The 25,767-nt window shown below is 41.2% G+C and overlaps 1 protein-coding gene and 1 long non-coding RNA gene across 4 annotated transcripts in view; one reads left to right on the plus strand and one right to left on the minus strand.

Annotated features, from left to right (window-relative positions):
* LOC138735796 (uncharacterized) lies at positions 1–23,614 on the plus strand. Its single transcript, XR_011339946.1, has 3 exons — positions 1–236; positions 13,740–13,879; positions 21,073–23,614. It is a non-coding gene; the product is annotated as an uncharacterized lncRNA (long non-coding RNA).
* actr5 (actin related protein 5) overlaps positions 1–25,767 on the minus strand; it is a 58,090-nt gene that overhangs the window by 7,747 nt on the left and 24,576 nt on the right. For 2 of the 3 annotated variants that reach the window (XM_069884228.1, XM_069884226.1), the window contains 5 exons: positions 24,825–24,994; positions 21,140–21,357; positions 9,076–9,258; positions 4,420–4,545; positions 133–281 (listed from right to left, as the gene is read on the minus strand). In XM_069884228.1, coding sequence (XP_069740329.1) covers positions 133–281; positions 4,420–4,545; positions 9,076–9,258; positions 21,140–21,357; positions 24,825–24,994 — 846 coding nt within the window. The remainder of the gene's footprint in view (positions 1–132; positions 282–4,419; positions 4,546–9,075; positions 9,259–21,139; positions 21,358–24,824; positions 24,995–25,767) is intronic. The other variant, XM_069884227.1, reaches the window with a different exon arrangement.

The following is a 25,767-nucleotide window of genomic DNA, read 5'->3' on the forward strand; positions in this document are numbered from 1 at the left end:
TGAAATGTTGAGCGAGATGTTTGCAGTGTTCATTGCAAACTTGAAATAAACAGATAAAAACAACCAAAAGTGAATCTACTTCTATTATGTTCTAATCCTGTAAAACAGTTCAATTAATCCGGAAGGATATACCTGTCCAGAACGTACTGCAAGGTTTCTGCTATCCCAGACTGCTCCTCTCCTATCAAAGAAGGCTGGAACAGAATTTCGGGAACTCTGACTCGTTCGCTGCCCAGGTACAATTGATGGTATTCTGCTAGGTTAAACATCTGCCCGACTGGCTATAGAAAAAAAGGGAAAAGCTGTTAATAATTAATCGCTGAAATATGGCATATCAATTGTTTTTTTAAACCTGTTAATGAATTCACTAGTTAACATGGTACTCGTTTGAAAAATGCACACTTCCATGACACACTATTGCAAGAACTGGAGGTAATATGTCCCTCCAAAAATAATTGTTAGACACGTCGGATATCTCCATCCCAAGCAAACTGTTGTGACAAATGTAAATCTGAAAGGCTAACAGCTACACACCCATTAAATAGAATGCCAATTGCCTGCATTTTTTAATCAAAAGCAGCTCTAAAACTGGATTCATTCACTTGAAACATTCACTGTATACACACATGAAGAAATAGCAATGTGCCTGTCATATTTCAGAACATACATGAACATCAACGCAAATTCTGGAGATCTGAAAAAAAAACAGCAGAAAATGTTGGACTCATTGGGTCAAGCACCATCTGTGGAGGCAAACACAAGTGTTAACCATTCAGGAGGATGGAAAATTGAAAGTGGCAAAAGGTCAATATAACTTCAAATGCTAATTCTGTTTTGCTTCTCAATTGATGCAGCTTTATCTGGCTGCATTTTCTGTTTATATAAGAAAATAAATCATAATTGCATAATTTCCTTCTGAAATGCACAAAAATGCCAACTATTTTCTCCTGATATTCCAGCCGGTAGCCTGGGCTTCTCACAATCTATCCCAGCCATTCTCAACCTCTTATTTTTGGCCCCCCTTAGGACTCTGCTCAAAGTTTATGGGCCCCTTTCCCTGCAAAGCAGTCGTTTTGTTTTATTTCGTACCTCTCTCCTACCGACTACATAAGAAACAAAAAAAAATTACGTTACACGAAATGCAAAGAAAATTAAGTTTTTACTTAAATGTGCTATGGACCCCAGGTGGGCCAGAGAGCCCTTGTTGAGAATGGCTGATCAAGGCACCTTCCACCCATAACAGGACCAGTTATTCACAGCTACTCAATCACTACAATATACAATTTGTCCTTGGGAATGTTTGATTAGTGACTTTAAAGACAATAGAACACTACAGTACGGAAAACAGGCCCTTCGGCCTTCTAGTCTGTCCCAAACTATTATTCTGCCCAGACCCACTGATCTGCACCCAGTCCATAAGACTCCATACCCCTCCCATCCATGTACTTGTCCAATTTTTTCTTCTACGTGAAAATTAAGCCTGCATTCACCACTTCAGCTGACAGTTTGTTCCACACTCCCACTACTCTCAGTGTGAAGAAGTTTCCCCCCCCCCCCCACCAGATTGTCCCCTAAAATTTTCCCCTTACACCCTTAACCCTTGTCCTCTGGTTTGCAGCTCACCTAATCTCAGTGGAAAAAGCCTGCTTGCATTTAATCTGTCAATACACATCATAACTGGTAATTGCTGATCAAGAAATGACAGTCTCTTTATTTCCCATGACATGATGTTGGAACTGAGGGCTAACCAGCAGAACCCACCATTACCAATGCACAAAAAAACCCAAGTGAGATGGAAAGCTGCAACACTTTGGAAATAATTTGTCCCAAGTCACCTGGATCATCAAGCACAAGAATCTTAACAGCATGTCATTCCTCAAATCATTCAAATGGCAATTTTGTGCTGTTAAAGATCACAGTTTCTTTGCAGTAAAAGAATCAATGTTGTTTTCACTGTGGCTGTGAAAGCTTCACTCATTGTCCATCTCACTGGAAGGAAAACTTTAAAGGGATAATTAGGAAAAGATAGGAGAAGTGGAATTCCTGGGTGCCAACATCTGTCCTGGTGCCTCCATGTTGATGCAATCATGAAGAAGACTTGTCAGCGACTATACTTTGTGAGGTGCCTGAGGAGATTCGGTGTGTCACCGAAGACTCATATAAACTTCTACAGGTGTACTGCGGAGAGCATTCTGGATGCCTGGTATGGAAATGCCTACCCTCAAGACGAGAAAAAATTCCGCAGGGTAATTAACTCAGTCTGTCACATCACACGCACTAGTCTTCACTCCATTGAGGACATCTACATGTGACAGTGTCTCAAGAAAGCAGCCTTTATCCTCAAGGACCCTCATCACCCAGGCCATGCCCTCTTTACTCTGCTACCATCGGGTTAAAGGAACAGGAGCCTGAAGACGAGCACACAGTGGCACAAGGACAGCTTCTTCCCCTCTGCCATCAGATTCCTGAATAATCAATTAACCAAAGACACTGCCTCACTTTGTCCTTTTCTTGCACTGTTCTTATTTATTTTGTAAGATGGTTTACATAAATGTTTGCACTGTGGTGCTATGGCAAAACAATGAATTCTGTGATATGTTCGTGACAATAAATTCTTATTCTGAATTAATTGTGTAGTTTTTGTTGTTACAGGTACAATGGATCAAAAGAAACTTCTGTGATGGTATCCATAAATATCAGATGATCAGATTTTAGATTAAGAGACTGTCATTTCTTGATGTATGACATCACATACAACCTGAGATTCCCTGCAGTCCAGGCAGAATTACCACTTATTGTAAAGCAAAAAAAAAATACACCACATACACATGTAAAAAACTAAAGAAGCATAAATAAACACTGTGCAATACAGAGAATTTTTTTTAAAAAATCAATAAAGTCCAAAAGAGTCCTTAAATGAGTCCCTGATAGAGTTTGTTATTGAGGAGTCTGATGGTGGAGGGGGAGCAGCTGTTCCTGAACCTGGTGGGGCGAGTCTTGTGGCATCTGAACCTCAGTGTGTTGGGTGGTGTGGATCCTTGATGATTACTGCTTCTCTCTGACGGCAGCGTTCCTGTAGATGTTCTCGATGGTGAGGAGAGTTTTGCCTGGGATGTCTTGGGCTGTGACCACTACCTTTTGCAGAGCTTTACGCTCAGAGATATTGATGATCCCATACCCAACCATGATGCAGCCGGTCAGCACACTTCCCACCACACCTCTGCAGAAATTTGCCATGGTTTCCGATGTCATACCAACCTCCGCAAACTCCTGAGGAAGTAGAGGTGCTAATGTGCTTTATTCATGTTGCCATTCATGTGTTGGGTCCAGGAAAGATCCTCCGAGATAGTGACTCCCAAAAACTTAAATTTACTCATCCTCTCTACATTTGATTCCCCCATTGATCACTGGTTCGTACACCCCTAGTTTTCCCTTCCTAATGTCAACAATCAGCTCCTTTGTTTTGGTGACATTGAAAACTTGGCTGAATTGGTGCACTAACATCAATCTCCATCCTGCTAACTTATCCCCTTCCTTTATACAATCCACTACCGTGGTATTGTTTGCAAATTTATAGATGATGTTATATATCATACCAACCCACACAGAACATGCCATTAATTATTTTCTTAGATTGGGTAAAACAGCTTGCCACGGGATTTTTTTTAATCCCAGAGGGTTGTGAAGGCTAGATCATTAGGGGTATTTAAAGTGGAAATAGAAATATTCTTAACAATTCACAAAGGTGTAACCTTATTATTTCAGACACAATTTATTTAAAACAAGATTCATCTATTGGTTGAGAAGATTAAAGACATTGATAAGAAATATGTGACTGATCCTACTGAAAAACTTTACAAACAAAGAATTGAACTGCAGATGGAATATAATTTGTTACTTACATTTTCGATTGAAAACCAGTTAATTAGATCTAAATCTGATTTTTATGTGCATAGTGAGAAATCGGGTAAACTGTTGGCTAATCATCTGAAGAATATTTCAGCTAGACGCCAAATTGTGGAGATTCGCAAACAGAATGGAGAACTGACTGTTAACCAGGAAGAGATAAATCAATTTATTTGAAACAATCAATGAGATTAACCAATGAAGTCACAAGAGACAGCGCAGATCTCTGAGTCAGGAGCAACATAATCTGTTGGAGGAACTCGGTAGGTCGAGTAGCATCAGTCGGAGAAAAAAATCATCAACATTTCATTTGGGAACTAATGACTGAACCCAGGTATCCATTACACCAAAAATCCATGAGGATACAAATGGACTTTTGGTACAAAAATACATTACTCCAGATACGATTTTCATTTTCAGATTGGAGCGCCAGTGATCTGGATTTTGTTTAAGAAATGATCCCCCTGTACAACAGAGAGCTTTTCCCCTAGTATGTAGCAGTTGAAATCATACCTGAACTACGTTAGTTTGCTTTCCAAAATCACTCTGATATTCGGGGAAAAGCTGGTCCAGATCATTTACTCCTTCCAAATCATCCATTGATTGGTCACAATTCAGTACCTGATCTAGATCAGAAACCTGTGAACACATTTTTTACAACAAGAAAGTTCAAGGCTCTTTTTCTTGTCACGTAATAATACATTAAAAATGTAACACACATGATCTTTAAGAAAGTAAGTAAAGAAAGAAAGAAAGTAAAGTCCTTTGAATGCCCCTCTAATTCATTTAGCTCAGACAAAGCATATCCAGCAGGGCAAGACTTAAACTTTCCTCTTTCAAAGCATTACATGGGAGCATCAGGGTAGGAAGGTAGGTGCTTAAATTCAACAGTTGATATATCAATACATTGGAGGCCTCTTTCATCGTATGGATAAAAAATTCATTCACATCTGGTATTGTGTACTAAATCAGCTAACTTGGCAGAATAAGCTCATGCATTGAGTTAATCATGGTATTCTGGACTTGGTTCAACTCTACTTACAATATGGTGAGCAGACCTGACCTCCACGTCAAGGCAGAGGTTCTGCAGAAGGTTTTTTTTAAATTAATAATTATGAGATTTTACCCATCAGGAAATATTTTAACCGACTGCTCTCTACAGGAAAGAATACAAGAAAAGGTCTTCAGCATTATGAAGGAGTTTGAGAAGGTGAATTTAAATTTAAAATTTTAATTTTTAAATTTAGGCATACAGCTTGGTAATAGACCCTTTCAGCCCACGAGTCTATGCCACCCAATTTACACCACATTAACCTACACCCCGGTACGTTTTGAATCGTGGGAGGCCAGAGCCCCCAGGAAAAACTCCTACAGACAGCACGGGATCTGGTCCCAATAGCTGGCGCTGTGAAGGCATTGTGCTAACCACTACACCAACCATGCTGCCCTGTGTAGAGAAGTTTCCATTTCTATAGAACACTACAGCACCTTCAGTTCTCTACATTGTGCCAACCTATTTATTGCTACCAAAAAAAACTAAACCCTTCCTACCATGTAATCCTCTATTTTTCTTCCATTCATCTGCCTATCTAAGCATCTCTTAATGCCCTGAATGCTTCAGCCTCCACCACCAGGCATTCCAATTATCCCTGATGTCTCCCCTAAACTTTCCTCCCTTCACTTTGTATAGATGTCCTCTGGTGTTGGCTACTCCCACCCTGGGAAAAGGGCACTGGCTGTCTACCTTATCTATGCCTCCCAGAATCTTGTAGACCTCTATTGAGTCACCTTTCCAGAAAGAAAAGTCCAAGCTCTGCTAATGTTGCCTCAAGATTTATTTTCCAATCTAGGCAACGTCCTGGTAAATCTCCTCTGTGCCCTCTTCATACCTTCCACATCCTTCCTATAATGAGGTGACCAGAACTGAACACAGTACTCCAAGTGGGGTCTCATCAGAAATTTTAGAGTTGCAACATGATAATTTCAAGTTTATTGTCACATGCACCAAAGATGCTGTGATAGAGGTTGTTCTGTGAGCAGACTAGATAGGCATCTCATACATGGAGCAAGCAAGATGTAATAGAAAAGTGCAGAGATACCGAGGTTTATTCAGAAGTCTGATAAGGGTGAGAAAGTAACCGTCCTTGAATCTGGTGGCACATGATCTCACACTAGTGAACTTTCTTCCTTACAGAAGGTGGGGGAGGAAGAGTGGTTGGGGTGGGATGTCTTTTAATAGGATGTCTTTCCAAGGCAGTGGGAGTTGCAGATGGAGAGGAGGGGAATATGCTCGAGGGCCTGAGCTATGCTCACAATCCTTGGATGCTTCTTCCAGTCTTGGGTAGTGCAGTTCCTGTACCACAAATAAAAAATAGGAGCCATGTGGAGGTACAAGATATGGCATGGAAACAGGTTTTTTGGCTCTCTAGATCTATGCCACCCCCTTTACACAAACTCCATTTTATTCTCTGCACCTTCTCATCAAGTTTCTCCTAGATTCTATCGCAGGCAGACACTTATTAACGACCAACCTGCATGTCTTTGGAACGTGGGTGGAAATCAGTACACATGAAGGAAATCCACACAGCCTCAGGAAGAACATACAAACTCCAGACACAGCTTCACAGCTTTTGCAGTCTGGAATGAACCTCGGTCACATATCTGCTAACTGTGTATGACAAGACACAACAAATCCATTAATGAATTTAGGAGAAACCTCTTCAACCATGAACTTATCACCTGACCACAACCAATCTAAATCAGACCAAACTCAATCTTTTTCTGCACTGGTACATTGTCCAGAACTCTAACTTAAGCATGGCATCATTCTGTTTGAGGATGAAACACCAAATATCAATCAACATTGTACATGCGTGACACTATCCATATCAGAATGATTTGTTTGGAAAGACTGGATTGGAACAACAAAGCCCAGACTAACCCACTTAAACCCAATCTGAATTTGATAACTTAAATTGGAGGCCACAGGAACGAGATGGATAGCTCAGGGTAAAATAATTAACACTGAGAGGAGGCTACATAACCAGTTGAGGGGGAAAGCCAGTATACAATCAATTAATCTTAAAAAAGGAAAAGAAAATAAAGAAAAAAAACTAAAACTAAATCTAATCTAATCTAGCCCCTCCCTCTTTTTCTTTCTTCTTTGGCTTGGCTTCGCGGACGAAGATTTATGGAGGGGTATGTCGACGTCTGCTGCAGGCTCGTTGGTGACTGACAAGTCCGATGCGGGACAGGCAGGCATGGTTGCAGCGGTTGCAAGGGAAAATTGGTTGGTTGGGGTTGGGTGTTGGGTTTTTCCTCCTTTGTCTTTTGTCAGTGAGGTGGGCTCTGCGGTCTTCTTCAAAGGAGGTTGCTGCCCGCCGAACTGTGAGGCGCCAAGATGCACTGGCGGTGGTCAATGTGGCAGGCACCAAGAGATTTCTTTAAGCAGTCCTTGTACCTCTTCTTTGGTGCACCTTTGTCTCGGTGGCCAGTGGAGAGCTCGCCATAGAACACGATCTTGGGAAGGCGATGGTCCTCCATTCTGGAGACGTGACCCACCCAGCGCAGTTGGGTCTTCAGCAGCATGGATTCGATGCTTGCGGACTGTGCCAGCTCAAGTACTTCGATGTTGGTGATGAAGTCATTCCAATGAATGTTGAGGATGGAGCGGAGACAGCGCTGATGGAAGCGTTCTAGGAGCTGTAGGTGATGCCGGTAGAGGACCCATGATTCGGAGCCGAACAGGAGCATGGGTATGACAACGGCTCTGTACACGCTGATCTTTGTGTGTTTCTTCAGGTGGTTGTTTTTCCAGACTCTTTTGTGTAGTCTCCCAAAGGCGCTATTTGCCTTGGCGAGTCTGTTGTCTATCTCTTTGTCGATCCTTGCATCAGATGAAATGGTGCAGCCGAGGTAGGTAAACTGGTTGACCGTTTTGAGTTCAGTGTGCCCGATGGAGATGTGGGGGGGGCTGGTGGTCATGGTGGGGAGCTGGCCGATGGAGGACCTCAATTTTCTTCAGGCTGACTTCCAGGCCAAACAATTTGGCAGTTTCCGCAAAACAGGACGTCATGCGCTGGAGAGCTGGCTCTGAATGGGCAACTAAAGCGGCATCGTCTGCAAAGAGTAGTTCACGGACAAGTTGCTCTTGTGTCTTGGTGTGAGCTTGCAGGCGCCTCAGATTGAAGAAACTGCCATCCGTGCGGTACCGGATGTAAACAGCGTCTTCATTGTTGAGGTCTTTATTGGCTTGTTTCAGCATCATGCTGAGGAAGATAATAAAGAGGGTTGGTGCGAGGACGCAGCCTTGCTTCACGCCGTTGTCAATGGAGAAGGGTTCGGAGAGCTCATTGCTGTATCTGACCCGACCTTGTTGGTTTTCGTGCAGTTGGATAACCATGTTGAGGAACTAATCAAAGTGCAAATGCTTTCTAACGCTGGAATTAATGCTGCCTCCTGACACCAAATTTTTCCTATTCTTTTCTCTGCTGTGTGGAGAGATCATCCCATAGTAACCTGTAGGTTGTCCATAGACTGTCATGGAACATGACCACATCAATAACGGAATGGAACTCACCCCAGTGGAAAAATAAAACTGCCAGCATAAAATAGTGAGAGTAACGTTAAACTTATAACGCAGGTCTTTGGACATCTATGTAACAAAGACAAGATGAATATCTTACAGCTATTTTATCTGCATGGAAGTTGCTTTCATTTTGCTCCATCAATGTTCTCCACGCTTTACTTGCTCCTTTTGGTTACTCGGGCCGAGTATGCTGTTTCACGGCACTTTTGTGCATTGCACCACAATCACAGCATCTGAAGACATTCCTGTTTAACTGAATACAAGATTGCTGAGCAATTTGACTAAGCTGTTTTAAAATGATAAAAGGACATTTAAGAAAGAAAGAGAAACTATTATAATCTTGAAGTTAGAGCTAGGCTATCCAGGGAGACTAACATTCCAGCTTGCCTTCTTTGAGAGTGTGGGAATGGTGGAACTCCAAATTTCTGATGGTGACAGAGCTAAAGGCCAGTGGCACTGCATGAAATTACCTTGCCTTCACCTTACACTTGAAGGATAGCTGCAACTTGAAAAGGAGAAGCAAGCCCAGCAAGAGGCAGATGCATTATGTGAAGACTACTTCAAAATCCACTGACACTTACATCTGGCTTTGTGTCGACAACATCCACCTCCACATTTACTTCTGCCTGCAGGATCTTTTGCTTGGTCTGCTCAATAGCCAGGCTAAGCTTATTAATATAGGACTGCAATTCCTCTGCAGAATCCATGTTCATTTCCAACAAAGCACGGTTAAATCGGTCCATCATGCCTTCTTCTAGAAGTTCCTAAAAGGGATAAAAGACAGATTACACGATATAAAAATCTGAATTAAAAATATTAAGTGCTAGAAATACTCCACTGGTCAGGGAACATCTGTGAGAATAGAAACACCAGTTAATGTTTTAGGCAGAAGGTAACTGTCAGATCTGGGGTCTTCAACCTGAAACTAACATATAATTTAAGAAATAACATCACAATATTCGAACAAATATGGGAGCCGTACATGAAATACAATAGAGAAATCCTACCGTGGACTTCCACCACCTAAAATGACAGAAGGAGAAGACAACGAAATGAACTGACTCAGTAAAATTTCTTGTTTAGTTTATTAAGTGACAACATTGTTTAACGGGTTTAATGTATCTTATAGATTGAACTTCAAATAAATGGGAAGTGGGGGAGAGGGAGGGAGGGAAGAGAGGGGGAAAAGGGGGAGAAAATTACACTATATATTCAAGAGAAAAAATGTCTTTATGTATCTTGGTCAATAGTGTGAAAAATAATAAATTTTAAAAAAACCTGAAAGTAACTCCAATTCTCTTCCCAGAGATGCAGCCTGACCTGCTGACGATTTCAAGCATTTTATAGTTTTATTTCTTAACAATAAAATACCATTCAATAGTGTATGGTTATTGAACAATAGGTTTACACAGATCTGTTCTATTTGCTAAGGTTAAATGATCTTATGATGAGGAAAAATTTCCTTGTCAATTTAGCTATGTCACAGTTAAATATGGAGTAAAATGATCTACCTCTTGAATACAACAGTACACGTGTTAACTTGTTAGATAGGATTACCAATGTAGCACAGGCACTGTGCAAAAATCTTGTAGCATTTGCATAATAGTGCATCCAAAACAAGATTCTACCGTTAAAAAGTGTCAGATGAATTACTGCCCTATGACCACCCAAAGGTTTGGCTCTTCTGACAAATGCAGTTGCACATTTGTTCTCTTGATTCCCTGACAACTGATCCTTAACCTCTGTGCTCATTGCACAGACTAAATGGTTGCTTACCATAACATTCACTCATTCCAAAAAAATTGTGGGGATTACATAATGCATCATGGGATTAACTATTAAAAACCTCTATTACCTTGTAACTCTTCAAATGCCAGAATGTTGATCATAGATTTAGTTTAATTGACCAATATGTCATAAATAATGGTTTAATTTTACCCAGAGTTATCCAGCAAAACTTACCTAAACTTGAAAATGACAAAAAAAAACAAGCCAATCGCAGGCTGAGAGCAAAATTGACATTAATTGTTATATTAATTTCCTAAACCCAACTAAAAAATGCATTTATAAATGCCTTCTACCACCTTAAGATATCTGAGGTTTTTGCCAATCAATTACAGGCTTACCCTAACACAGTTTTGAAAAGCATGAGTTTGTGGCAGTGTTGAAAGTTATTGCTGTCCCCACTGTGGTTGGGCTCCCTGAGCTATCGTCTCTGCTGTGATGTGGCAGATGGTACTCCTTAAGATGCAAACACTCGGTGGAAAAGATATAATATAATTTATGTATTCCTATCACAGGAACGTGTTGATAACCAGGTGGTTCATTTTTTTTTAAAGATACATTTTATCCATAAAAGTTTAGATACAATACTGAATGTTCAGGTCAATATTTGCATAAAAAGTCATTCTTTTGCAAACTTAAAGGAACTAGTAAAAGGCTGTCCAATAGAAGTAATATCTCTTTGTGGGATAGCTAAAGCATGGAAGGTAACATTTAGAAGATTTAAAAAGGTAGAAGAGTGAGGGGAGGCTGGCACAGAGCAGAGACCAGCATAAACCAGTTTGGCTGAGTGCCCTGTCTCTTGCCCTATACTAATCCTGCATTTTATCTTCATGTTCTTTCCAAATTCACTTACCCAGATTTTGTAAACAGCAGCAAGTGACCATTCTGCAGAGCTTTGGTTCTATTATTTAAGGAGCTGTGTGCTTGCAAAAGAGATTCACTAAGCTAATTCCTGGGAGAAGGGAGATGAATGCTTAAAGGAGCTGGATCTAAATTCCTCTGAATTTAAAAGAATGAGGTGCAACTTTACAGAAACCTAAACAATCTTTCGGGGGCAATGGCATGGGAAATATTAAATGTTTTCATCAGTAGGATGGTTTCAAACGAGAGGTTTAAACTTAGGAACTTCACACAGGGCTGAGTGACTGACTCTTCTATTTTCTAATTCTCTTGTGTTCATTCTCCTCTACCTGGGGAACTATACCTACACTTGGGCAGACCTTACAATGGAAGCTTCCTGGACAAAACTAGCTCCAACCACAATGCCCAGCTCATAAATCCCATCATTTGGGGTAGAGCCAGAATAAGCTCTGCCCATTAAATCTGTCCAGTTTGCAGACAACATTGGAAATTTCTGCAGATGTGTGGTGCTAAATGTGCCGACTGGCTGCATCACAGTCTGGTATGGGGACACCAATGCCCCCGAACAAAAAGCCCTCCAAAAGGTAGTGGACACATCCCAGGACATCACAGGCAAAACACTCCTCACCATATAAAACATCTACAGGGAATGTTGCCATCAGAGAGCAGCAACAATCAAGGACCCACGTCAGCCAGCGCACTCTCTGGTACCATCATGAAAGAGGTCGAGGTGCCACAAGACTTGAACCACCAAGTTCAGGAACAACTGCTATCCCTCCACCATCAGACTCCTCAACAATAAACTCAATCAGGGACTCATTTTAAGGGCTCTCACTTGTGCACTTCCCTGATTTAAAAAAAAAATTCTTTGTATTGCACAGTTTACATTTCTTTGTTTACACTTAATACTGCCTGGCCCACAGAAAAAAAGAATCTCAGGGTTGGTTGTATGTGATATCACGTATGTACTCTGAGAATAAATCAGAATCTGAAATATTACAATATTTTAAAAATTGAAAACTTAGATTTTAAAACTAAAAAAATCCATTATGAGTTTGATTAATTTCAAACAATTAAAATGAAACATGCTTTAAATCTCTTAATCATTCCTTATAACGGAATCAATAAGGGAAACTCCCTAAGGGCGATTCAACCTGGAGCAGGTTATTCAAGCAAATTTCCCATCGAAAGGGGTAAGAAATCACTGCAATTTAATATTGCCCCATGGGAATCCAGATAGATAACAGAATTTATTGTCAAAACCATGTCATAAAATTGTTTTACAGCAGTATTATAAGTCCAAAAATTGCTACAAATTACTCTTTTTTTAAAAAATAAATAAATTGGTGCAAAAGGGAAAAGGTGAGGTCGTGTCCACACAGAAATCTAATGGCAGAGGGAAAGAAGCTGTTTTTTAAAAAAATTATTTCTTAATTGAAGTTTAAACAAATATTTCCTTACAATATTTATCTGAGGTATACACTTATAGAGAAGAGGAAAGACAGAACAAGTAAAAAGGAAAAAACTATATACAAATAGGAAGTTTTTTTTTTAAAAACAACATATTCATTGATTTGTAAGAATAAGGACAGGCCTATAAAGTGTTATGTAGTTAAACCATTTTTCCCAGTATGAATCAAATTGTTCCAACTTATGATGAACAGATGCTGTTATCTTCTCCATTTTATAAATGTCCATTATAATTTCCTTCCATGTGTTCAAAGTTGGGCTCTCCTGTGATAACCATTTCCTGGTGAGAGGCTTTTTACCAGCCACCTGCAGTATGTTCATTCAATATTTCTCTCTTTTCAACCATTCTTGAGGTATACACTGGAAATACATGGACTTACTTACTAAGGGTATTTCACATTTAAAAACATCTTGTAGGGCCTTGTGTATCCCACTCCAATAATCTTTGATAACTGGGCAGTCCCAAAAAAATATGGTGATGGTTTGCATTTTGATTTCCACAATTTCTCCACCAAACAGGGAGATTACTTATCATAATGGGATTTCGGAGAGGGTGTAATAAAGTATCTCATCCACCCATTTCTGTGAACTGGTCACTTCCATTGATTCCTCCATATTATTCCCCATTCTTCTTCAGGTATCGGTATCCCTCCTTCCTTTTCCCATTCTGTTTTAATACATGAAGTCAAGTATGTTTAAAGATTTGACAGACCCTTATACCCACTTGAAATGATTGAACTACCATTATCTGAATTATATGCTTTCCTAAACAGTTCTATCAAACATGTACTTGCCTTGGTTACATTTTTTAACTCTCCTATGAACCTAATGTTGCATCTGCAAATACCAATAAAAGTCTTGTTTTTCTAATAAGTTTATCTCTAAGCATTTCAAAACTGAATAATCTTCCTTGTTTCATTAAATTACAAAGAAATGTTATTCCTTTAGCTATCCAGTCTTTAAATTTAGAATTCAATTTATTTGGCGTGAAATCGGAGTCATATGCACACCATTTAAGAATTGCAATATCTCCCTGTAGTTTATATCCTTTTATAATACAGTAGTTTTCCATATTTTAAGAGTCAATTTCCACCCATGCATGATTAATACTATTTATATATCTTTATAGGGTGTCATCAGCCAAAATTGCCTGTTTGGGGATGGAAAGTATCTTCTCCTCAATATTTTTCCATTGAGCATCATATGATGGGTTACACCAGCATATCACAGCTCTCAACTGTGCTGCAAAATAGTAATCTTTAAGAGAAGGTAGGCCGCATCCCACTTTTCCTTGGTTAATTGCAAAGTTTTGAGATGAACTCTAGGCCTTTTGCCTTACCATATTTATTTTGATAACATTTTATCCCATTAACCTACATCACCCTCCGGTAAGCTTGGAACAGTTTGGGGGGGTGAAACCAGAGCCCACGGAGAAAACCCACACAGACATGGGGAGAACGTACAAACTCCTTAGACAGCGTTGGATTCAAATCCTGGTCTGGTCCCTATTGCTGGCGCTGTAAAGGCATAGCGCTAACCACTACGTCAACCGTCCCGCCTAAAGATTTTCAGAGAGAATGATATTATGAGAGTTATTGGGTTTTATCTATGTTAATCTTGTATCCTGATAACTGACCATTTCATTCAAAGAATTGCATCAATTTCGGTGAAAAGTATGTTGGTTGCCATAAATATTAAAATGTCACCCGCATAACAGGCTCTGGGACAGAGTAATTCTCCTGGTATCCTCATTCTGCCGGTGTATTAAACTAATCATTCCAAATACAATGCAGAGTAGTGGTGAACATGCACAACCCTGTCTCTTACCCCTTTTTAGTATAAAACTATTTGATAAATATCCATCGACTTTAATTCTAGTAGTAGGATTGTCATTTAGTGTCTGTATAGTTTTAATAATTGTATCATTTGAACCAAATCTATGTAAAACTCGGTAAAGAAAATTCCAATTAACAGAATCAAATAGCTTTGATTTTTTTTATATATATGATCCATGATGTGAAGCATCTTTTGTACGTTGTCTTGTGTTTGGTGTTGTATAAAATCTGTCTGATCATTATGTATCAATGTAGGTTAAAAACTCCTCTAATCATTTGGCCATAATGGAGGTAAATAATTTATAATCTACATTAAGAACAGATATTGGTCTAAATGATCCACATTCCATTTTATCCTTGCCTTCTTTCGTTATTAGCTATGATTATTGCCTCCTTCCATCTGGGTGGCATTGGCACTTTTTTTTTTAAAGACCATTTCAATGTGGGGAGTAAGACAGGAGTTAACTCATTTTTAAATTCTATATCTGCCATATATCCATCTGATCCTGGGGACTTGCTTAATTTAAGTCTTCTCATTGCAGTTTTTAGTTCAACTTCAGTTATGTCAGCAGACAATGTTCTATTTTGTTCACTTAAAATGGGTAACTCTAAGGGATTCAAGAAGGTGTCTATCTGGATTATGTTTCCCCCTGAAACTTTGGAATATTAAGAGTTTTATAAAACACTTCAAAAGCTTCTTTAATTTCACTTAGCTTATTTAAGAAGCTGTTTTTGTACCATTGGGCGTTCTGTACCTGCTTCCTGATGGTAGCAGCGAGAAGAGGTAATGGACTGGGTGGTGAAGGTCCTTGATGATAGAGGCTGCTTTCTTGAGGCATCGCCCCTTGTAGATGTCCTTAATGAAGTGAAGATTGATGCCCATGATGGCACTGGACGAGTTCACAATTCTGCAGCCTTTTCCTGTCCTGTGCATTGGCACTCTAAACCAGACAGTGATGCAACCAGTCAGAATGCTCTCCACAGTGTACCTGTAGAAATTTGCAAGTCTTTGGTGACGTACCAAATCTCTTCATACTCCTCACGAAGAAAATCTACTGGTGAGCTTTTTTCATCATTGCATCCACATGAAAGCCCCAGGATAGTTCTTCAGAGATGCTGGCACCAAGGAATTAGAAGTTATTTAGCCTTTCCACTGCTGACCCCTTAACAAGCACATCAGAATGCAGTTGGGGAAAACACTAAAGAGTTGTCAGGAAGTTTGGGGCTTCCATGTGTGCACACACATGCCCAGAATTGCAAACTTTCTGGCACTAATATGGAGAAATACAGTTTGACCTATGAGGAACTGCCAAATGTTTCCCAGTTAAATGTGGTCTATTTCCTCCCAAGCTTTTCAGAGATAAAGCATTTCATTTGTACTGAACCACTACACCCTCTAGTGGTACACAGCAAGTACTGCAATTAATTGTCTGTCCAAACACAGGTTGAATTTATCTTTAATGACTCAGTCCAAATATCTTTAAGGAGAAAAATTTACAATCCAGAAACATGTTCACGTTTCCAGTCTCTACATCAATTTCTCACCAAATTAATTCTTTGTGCTTAAAATTGTACACAAGACTGCTCCACCATAATCTAGAAGAAGTAAACATGCTTTATTCACTTTCCTTTCTCTGCCAGTGTGGAGATTACGCAAGCTTCATTGGAAAGGTATGATGCTGGCTGACCTACAAATAGCAGGGAAGTGCCAGGAGGAATTCACTACTGTATTCACAAGTTACACATCATGCAACATTTCCTCAAAATAGAGGTTGAACCATGGAGAGAATCTTAGGGGCTCACTGTCCATATAACTCTATTCATGAACTTTAAACGTCAATGCTTAGACTTGTGGAAGGCCTTTGAAGTAGTTGTCTGATTAGGTTGGAAGGAGAGTTTTCCATCTTCCTGCTGTTTGCACCTCAGACATTTACCTCCAGGAAACTGCAATGTTTCCTCTTGTTCACAGAGGCAAACACACACATTTGAGTAAATGTGGAGGTCCGCAGGCTTCAAAGGGTTGATGCAACAATCGCCATTAAACAAAATCATAAATGAAGACGATCATAATATCCTTCAGTGGAAGAAGCTGTTAGTTGGTCAAATTTAACTCTGTCAGTGATCCAATTAGTCTCAGGCATAATCAGGCAAGCCAAATAATAATTTAGTGATCAACTCCAGTCCCTCTGATCTCTAAGGCAACACATGTTATGGCTCTAAGGCAGTGGTTCTCAACCTTTTTCTTTCCACTCACATACCACTTTAAGTATTCCCTATGCCATAGGTGTTCTGTGATTAGTAAGGGATTGCTTAAGGTGATATGTAGGTGGAAAGAAAAAGTTTGAAAACCACTGTTTTAATCATCCCTAATGGACTTGTTATGTGCACCGTTTCATAACTCCAAAGGAAATGGGCCAATGACAATTTTTCTCAAGCAAAATATTTCAATAACAACTGGGTCTAGAGCTGGGATTCTCAACCTTCCCTTCCCAGTCACATCCCATCTTAAGCAATCCCTTACTAATCACAGAGCACTGATGGCATAGGGATTACTTAAAGTGGCATGTGAGTAGAAAGAAAAAGGTCGAGAACCACTGCTCTAAGGTATTTCAATAACAAGAGAGTGTCGCGGGAGCTACACTGCTCCTGCAATAACACACACAACCAGACAGGTTGAGCTCAGTGAGCAGACTAGTTTATTGCAGGCTGCTGGGCTGCACTTATACTCCCAGCCCGGACCTGGCTGAGAACCGTGCTGGAGGGCGCTGACGTCATCTGGTGTCACGTGGTCCCCAAGCACGGGTTTCTGAACCTCGAGCTGGAAGGAAGGGAAACCCCCAACGGTGCCATTTTGGCTGGCTGCCCCGTCGCGTGGCTTACAAGCGGGGCCGGTTCGCCTGCCTTGTGATGAGCTGCCACAAGAGCACATTTGAACCCTCAAATTTAATTAATTGAGGAAAAATTAAAGAAGACAATAGTTTCAACATCCTATTAACTGGCATTGGAAATAACTTCATCCCTTGTACTGAAGGATATGAACATGATCATTAATGCTTAGAGACAGATTAAGTCTGCTCTTTGTGACAAAGAAGCTTTTTAAAAAGATATTTGGGTTACTGGACTATCCAATTCTATCCACTTCTCCTAAAGAAACAGAAAGCTGGTGTGCAAGGCATCAATAGCAACATCCTCAGTGACAATCAACCAGGATCCATACTTAGCCCACTACTCTCTCTACACCCGTGACTGTGTGACGAGGCACAAGTCAAATGCCATCTACAAATTTACGGTCATCGGCAGTATCACAGATGCCAATTTGGGGTGAGGTAGAAAAACTAGATGAGTTGGGTCACAACAACAACCTTGCTCTTGATGCTAGCAGAACTATGGAATTGATTGTGGACTTCAGAAAGGGGAAACTAGGAGAACATAAACTAGCCCTCATCAAGGGGCCAGCAGTAGAAAGAGCAAAGAACTTCAAATTCCTGGGCCTCACATCTCTGAAGATCTATCATAAAGGATTTGGTATGTCACTAAAGACTCTTGCAAATTTCTACTGCTGTATCATGGAGACCATTCTGACTGGTTGCATCACTGTCTGGTATGGAGGTGCCAATGCACAGGACCGAAAAAGGCTACAGAGTTGTGAACTCAGGCAGCGCCATCTTGGGCATCAGTCTTCATGACATCAAAGACAAGAGGCAGTGTCTCAAGAAAGCAGCCATTATCATCAATGACCCTCACCACCCAGGCCATGCTCTCCTCACACTACTACCATCAGGAAGGAGGTACAGGAGCCTGAAGACGAGCATCCACTGGTACAAAACCATCTTCTCCCCCTCTGCCATCAGATAAAGGAATGGACAATGAACCACAGACATTATCTCATTTTTTTCTATTCTTTTCCACCATTTTATTAACTTTTTAAAAATATTAACGGAAATGCAATTTTGCACAAGTCTGCCACAAAACAACAAATTCTGTGACTTGTTTATGACAATAAATTCTGATTCTGAAAAATTCAGTGCCTCAACTGTAGTGAGCCCAGCTCAGCCAGTAGCACTCAAACCAGAAAGTTGCTGGTTCAAATTTTCTCTGGTCTATGTACTATTGTTTCTAGCATATCTTTCTAATGAGACACACGCGCCAAAGACCCTGGCAGACAAATGTCGAAGATTTTTTTTGGCATTCTCCAACCAATGTCATTGAAACATGAGAAAGACAAGAATTCTAGATGCTGGATCCTTGAGAGAACCAAGAGAAGCTGGAGGGACTCAGCAGGTCAGGCAGCATCCAGGGAGATAAACAGTCAGTCAACGTGTCAGATCAGAACCCTCGATCGAGTCTAAAGTGGCAAGCACACAAGGGGAGCCCGGTTAGCTGTTACAGCGCCAGCAACCTGGGTTAGCATCCCCCCACTGTCTGTATGGAGTTTGTACATTCCCCCCAGGTCTTTGTGGGCTTCCAGTAGGTGCTCCGTTTTCCTCCCACCGCTCAAAACGTACCTGGGGTGTAGATCAATTGGGTGTAATTGGACGACACAGGCTCATGGCCTGAAAGGGTCTGTACCATGGTTTATGTCTACATTTAAAATTTACGACCATTCCTATCCCTGTATGCTATTTGACCTGCTGAGCCCCTTCACCTTCTCTTTCTTCATTAAAGCATGCAGTTACAAAGAGTCAGGCCCTTGAGCCTACCAAGGTCACATCAACCACCTATTTTAATCCAACATTAATCCCATTGTTTTATTTCAGCATTGACTTACACATTAGGGGCCAATTAACCTGCCTTTCCTGTACACCTCTGGGATCTGGGAGGAAACCAGAGGGCCCTGAGGAAACTGGTGCAGCCACAGGGGATTGTACAAGCTCCACAAGACCGCACAGCCAGGTCAAGACTGAATCAAGGGATCCAACACCTGATGCATCAACTCCACAAGCTGCGTCATTCTGCCCCCCAATTAAGGCTAACAAATTTCTGAGAAAATACCCACAGGATTAGACAGCATCAGCAGGGATATACAAAAGGGAAACCACGCCTGATAAACTTTCTACAGATTTTTTCAGAATTTTCTTTTTAAATTTAGACATTCAGCACGGTAACTGGCCCTTTCAGTCCAGGAGCTCATGCCGTCCAATTACATCCAATTCACCTACACTAGTGGTCTGTTTTGAACAGTGGGAGGAAACTGAAGCACCCAGAGAAAATCCACACAAAAACAGGGAGAGCGTACCAACTCCTTTCAGACAGTGCAGGATTGAACCCTGGTCCCGATCAATGGCACTAGCTTCTTTCAGGTGGCCAGAATACCCAAATGTAAAGCCGTCTATTCTACCCCAGTGCAGCTGTCGGGTGGAGAACCCGTCCAGGAGGAGCACTTATCTCACCCTCCTCCTGTAGGCATATTCTCTGGCTCGGAGAATCCCCCATTGCACCTGAAAGCAGCAGTGGGACTACGGCCACAGTCCACAGGAGCTGGTGTTCGCTTGGACGCGGCTCTCCTTCAGCCGGCACGTTCAGGTGTCAGAAAGGCGTCTTCTCCGCGGCCACCTGAATGTCCCAGCTGCACTCTCCCAGCCGTGTATGCCAGTGCATTATCTGCATCCAAGCACCTGAAAGTGGCTACTGTAACAGTGTTGCACTAACCTCTATGCTAGTACGTAACCTCTAAGTACGTAAACTCTAGGGACTTGGCAGGCCAGACAGCATCCATGGAGAAAATGTTCTGCTTGCTATCTCTCCTTCCCACTTCGAGGCCTAACCTGAAACATTGACCATTTTTCTTCATGGATCCTGCCTGACGTGCTGAGTCTGTCCAGCTTCTCATTGTTCCCTTAAGATTTCAGCATCTGCAGTTCTTGTGCTTCTCATGTCAGGTTGCGGGGAAGGGGGAGCAAATCTTGAACCAGGGTACTACATTTCAGATTAAAATGAGGACAGATTTCTTCACTGAACCACTGAAATTCTTTACCACAGAAGGCTGTGGAAGCCACTTTGCTAAATTTATGGAAATAAATGTCTAAACACAAAATGTATATGGGGAGTGAGCAGGAAGATGGTATCAAGACTGGATGAACTTTGATTATATTAAATGGTGGAGTAAAACATGAAGGTCTGCAGACAACGTGACTGAAGTAAAAAATCAATGCTGGAGAAACTCAGTAGATCAAACAGTGTACTTTATATAGCAAAGATAAAAATACATAACTAATGTTTCGGACTTGAGCCCTTCATCAAGGTATGAGCAAAATGTAGGCGGGTGCCTGGACAAAATGGTGGGGTGAGAGATGAGAAGGGGCGGGGGAAGAGCACAATCTCACAGGCAGGTGATAATAAGAGGGAGGGCACACCAGCAAACAAAGGGGGGGGGGAGGATGGTTCTGTGAATGGATGGTGGAGATGGTTTAGAAGGCCCAATTACCTTGTCAATCTTCCACAGCATTTGACTTGGTTTTTAAGAGTCATTCATTTTATTGTTGTGGAACATTATTGTACATGAAATGGCTGCCATATCTACCCACTTTACAGAATATGCATTGATTGAAATGCTCTGGGATATCGGAGAACACGAACATTCCCCCAACAAATTATGCTGATTCCTGTGATTGTTCACTTGTTTTATAGAACAATGCATGCTAAGCATGGGAAGAGAAAGCAAATGAGCACGATGGAAGCATCCTTAATCCTTTACCTGAATGCTGAGCAGTCTCTCAAGCCTCTCCTGGTCGAGCTGCAACTTTTCTTCCCTGCGTCGAGCGTTGAGTTCCTGCAGCCTGCGAATTTGCTGTTGCCTCCGTTCCATCTTCTCCTCCACCGTCATGGTGCTAGCCAGGAGTTTATTGTTGAAGGGCAACTGCATCTTGTGAATGTTTTTCTCATAGAAGTCTGGGAGCTTCCACAAGTCAAGTTCTACAGAAGGACAAATAATTAGATCATGGCCATTGCTCAAAAGCAACTCAAAATTCAAGACACCAATATTAGAGTCTGACTTACTCTACCCCAAAACATTGTCCATTTATTTTTGTGTGTGAGATTTTTCTCCTTTCTGGTATTTTTGGGCAATGAAGATTATTTTCAGTTACATGATCATGGTTGCCCCAAATTGTCATCAATAGTTGTCCTTAGTCAGCTGTGGTCCAGTGAAGATGGGCTCAGGGTGTTAGGAAGGGAGCTCCACAATTTTAACAAAAATACATGCAACTCAGTTTAAGATTCAGATTTCAGATTCATTAACAGAGGACATTCATGACATCACATACAACCCTTAGATTCTTTCTCCTGCCGGTCATGCAGAATTAGCACTTATTGGTAGTGCAGAAAAAAACTGGACACATGTAAACAAATAAAGAAATGTAAACAAACTGACTGTACAATAGAAAAAAAACAATGAATTGCAAAAGTAGGGTCCATAAATGAGTCCCTGATTGAGTTTGTTGTTGAGGAGTCTGATGGTGGAGGGGGAGCAGCTGTTCCTGAACCTGGTGGTACAGGTCTGGTGGCCCCGAAACCTCTTTTACCTCTTTCCTGATGGTGGCAGTGAGAACAGAGCATGTGCTGGGTGGTGTGGACCCTTGATAATTGCTGCTGCTGGGATTTAAAAGTGATTATCTCTGATACACTTACTGTTAGATAGTGGATCTTGAATGTTCGGGAGGAGCTCCGAGTAAGATGGAAGACTATATCTCTAATTCAGCTACTTCTGCTCTCAAACAGGATCTATTTGTTTTACCTCTACTTTCTTTGGCATGCCCAGGGGCTCAGTGCTGCCGGAGCACTGCCCCAGCACCTCTTTGTTGCTGTGTTTGGTGAGATTCAGCACCTAAAAATTTAGCATGCACCACTGGGCACATCTCCATGTCCCCAACAACTTTTATAAATGCACTATGAAAAACAGATTTGCTGTAAGCATCACAGCCTACTGTGAAAGCTGCTTGATCCAAGATTGGAAGAATCTGCAGAAGGTGGTGAGTGCAGCTCAGAACATCACTTAAACAGGTGGTCTCAGTCTGGCAGTGCATTAGACTATGGACAGACACTTCAGCAAGGGAATATGATGGGGCATTGAAATTGAAATGGGTGGACACTGTTATTGCCACAAACAGAGCCAAGGTGCTCAACGAAATGATCTCCGATGTAGAAGAGAGCACAATGGGAGCACCGGATGCAGTAGGTGACCTCTGCAGATTCAGAAGTGAAATGTTGCTTCACCTGGAAGGACTTTTGATGGTGGTGAGGGAGGAGGTGTTGGCATAAGTTAAGTATTTCCTGTGGACACCGGGGTAAGTCCCAAGGGGATGATAAGTGGGGAGGGAGGAGTGGACAAGGGAGACACAGAGAGAGCAGTCCTGGCAGAAGGCGGAGAGAGAAACGCGTGTCTAGTGGTGGGATCGCGTAGTAGGTGGCAGAAATGGCAGAGGAGGATGTGGAGGCTGGTGGGGTGGTAGGTAAGGACAACATGAATTCTGTCCTTGTTGCACGAAAGGGGCAGAGGGAGTCAGGGCAGATATGCAGGGGAGCGCCAAGTTGATGATGGTAGAGGGAAAGACACGTTGTTTGAAGAAGAAAGACATCTCTGATAATCTGGCATAGAAGTCCTCATCCTGGGTGCAGATGGAGATGGAGAAATTGAGAGAATGGAATGGAATCCTTACAGGGGAATGGGTGGGAAGAGGTGCAGTCAAGGACGGACAGGACAATCATTATGAGCTGCATGTCTTCATAATGAGAGTAAAAGTCATACTTCTCCACATTATTGGCAGCCACACCTTCAGTTACCCAACCCAGTCTTTAGAATTCTTCCAACCCTGGAGTCTCTCCTTACTCCTCTAAAGAAACTGCCAAATCCTCAGACTTATGCAAGAACACAAGAAATAGGAGCAGAATTTGATCATGTAGCCCATCAGGTCTGCTCTGCCATTCAATAAGATCATGGCTGATCTGGCCTTGGACTCAGCTCCACCTCCACCTACTTGCTTCTTCCCCCATAATCCTAATTCCACTACTATGCAAAAATCTATCTCTGTCTTAAATATGCTTAATGAGGTATTCTTAACTGCTTTCTTGGATAGAGAATTACACAGATTCACTACTCTCTGGAAGCAGTTCCTCCTCAACTCCACCTGAAATCTGCTCCCCCAAATTTTGAGGCTATGCCCACCCAAGTTCACATACCAAAGGGGGGGGGGGGGGGGGGGAAACTTTCCTGCCTCTCTCTTATCTATCCCTTTCATAATTGTATGCTTCCACAAAATCCTCTGTTATTCTTCAGAATTTCAGTGAGTACAGTCCCAGGAAAATCCATCTCTTCTCGTAGGCTAAATGCCTCATCGCCGAAATCAACCTGGGGAAACTATGACTCCGCCAAGTTCTTTGGCTTGAAAACTATAACACACCCCAATAAATTCAACCATGTTAAAACTGCTTTATAAGTGCAGAAAGTATTAATGTTCTTTCTGAGAACTCAGATTTTAAGTTTATTAATGAAGAAATGAATTATTTACAGGTGCGACAAAGACAGATCAGCTTATGTAGCTAAAAATATCAACTTGACCATACCAGTGTTGTTTGGAAATTTGATAATTAAATAGACAATTAAATACAGTCTTGCCTTGAGGAAGAACCATAATTTAACAGGTGCTAAACATATTTAGCGTAAAGGGCTGAAGCCTAAAACATTTGGTTATGCACCTTTATCTTTGCTATATAAAGTGCACTGTTTGACCTGCCGAGTTTCTCCAGCACTGTGTTTTTACTTCAACCACAGTGTCCAGACTTCCATATTTTACTTTTGTTCATTTGTCTATATTAAGAGCAAGCCCAGACACTCAGCCCATCTGTCTAATTATTCTCTATTCATCAGGGAGAAATTAGTGAGAAAATTAGTTCAATTATGGTAAAAAGTACTTTGAAAAATTCCGAATGCTTCTATTCCATCCTGCCAACCCTCAAAACTAATTTAAACTAGTTTTCATTTTTTTTATTGAAATTTTAAATTTGGACCTACGATATGGTAACAGGGCATGTCAGCCCATGCCACCCAATTATACCCAATTGACCTACAACCCCAGTACAGTTTGAAGGGTGGGAGGAAACCAGAGCGCCTGGAGAAAAACCACACAGACACAGGGAGAACGTACAAACTCCTTACAGAGTGCGGGATTCCAACCTGGGATGCTGGCGCTGTAATTGTGCTAACCGTCCCACCCCATTAAAATAAAACCTTTTTTTCCCATTATATAAAGATCCAGACAACAGGAACAAATTTAGAACAGTTGGATGAAATATAATTTATAATGACACTCACCATTCTACACCAGGTGATACCTCCCTAAATTCCTTAATCCCAAATTGATATCTAAAGAACGAGTAGCAATTACCTTCCATATAGTCAGCTGCAATGTAACAGTGTTCATGAAGAATTTCTTCAACTCTACTCAGTGTGATAGCTGGTAAGTGTCCAGGGTACTTGAGCTGCAATAGACGCTGCATATAGGATGCTGCTTGACTTCCACCTAGATTAATCCTTTTACTGTTACAGGCATCCAGCCTACACTTGACAAAGGGAACATTCATTAGTAAAACAAAAAGTAAATGTATCATTTTAAAAAAAAAAACACAACATACTAGGGCAAGGAAGTAAAACACAAAAGTCTGCATACACCATGATTGAAGTAAAAATGCAATGCTGGAGAAACTTAGCAGGCCAAACAGTGTTCCAAATATCACAAAGAATAAGATGATTAACCAACATTTCAGGCTTGAGCCCATCATCAAGGTATGGAAAAACACACTAGGACAGCCATTCTCAATCTTTTTTTTTGGCTATGCCTATGCCTCCCCACACCAAGACTGCTCAAAATTTATGGGCCCCCTTCTCTGTGAAGCAGTCAAATTTTGGTTTCATCCATACTTCTCTCCAACGGACTATATAAAAATCATTTTAAAATATATATGTGGCCCTCATACATGCAATTCCCTGTAAGGATAGTCAAATAGAATGGCCTTTTATCTGATCTTTGCAATTTTTTAGGACAACTTTCCTTTAACTCAGAGTTCTACAGAGACCTCGGTACTCACTTGTGCAAGAACATGCAGGATTCCTTCTCACCCAAAGTTGGCATCCACCTTTGTGGTGTGCTTTAGGATTCATCATAACTTTAGCCACCCAACAAGTCGCCAGATGCTGGGATTCTGGATTCCATTTTTGTCCCAAATGTCCATTAAGCTTCTGACCCACTTACTAATTATCCCCTCTCCTCCCATAATTATTCCCTTCCTACACAGAGAGCTGTGGGTGTCTGGAATGTCTTGCCAAGGGTG

Source organism: Narcine bancroftii, chromosome 6 (genome assembly GCF_036971445.1).
Source record: "Narcine bancroftii isolate sNarBan1 chromosome 6, sNarBan1.hap1, whole genome shotgun sequence".
Taxonomy (NCBI): Eukaryota; Metazoa; Chordata; class Chondrichthyes; order Torpediniformes; family Narcinidae; genus Narcine; species Narcine bancroftii.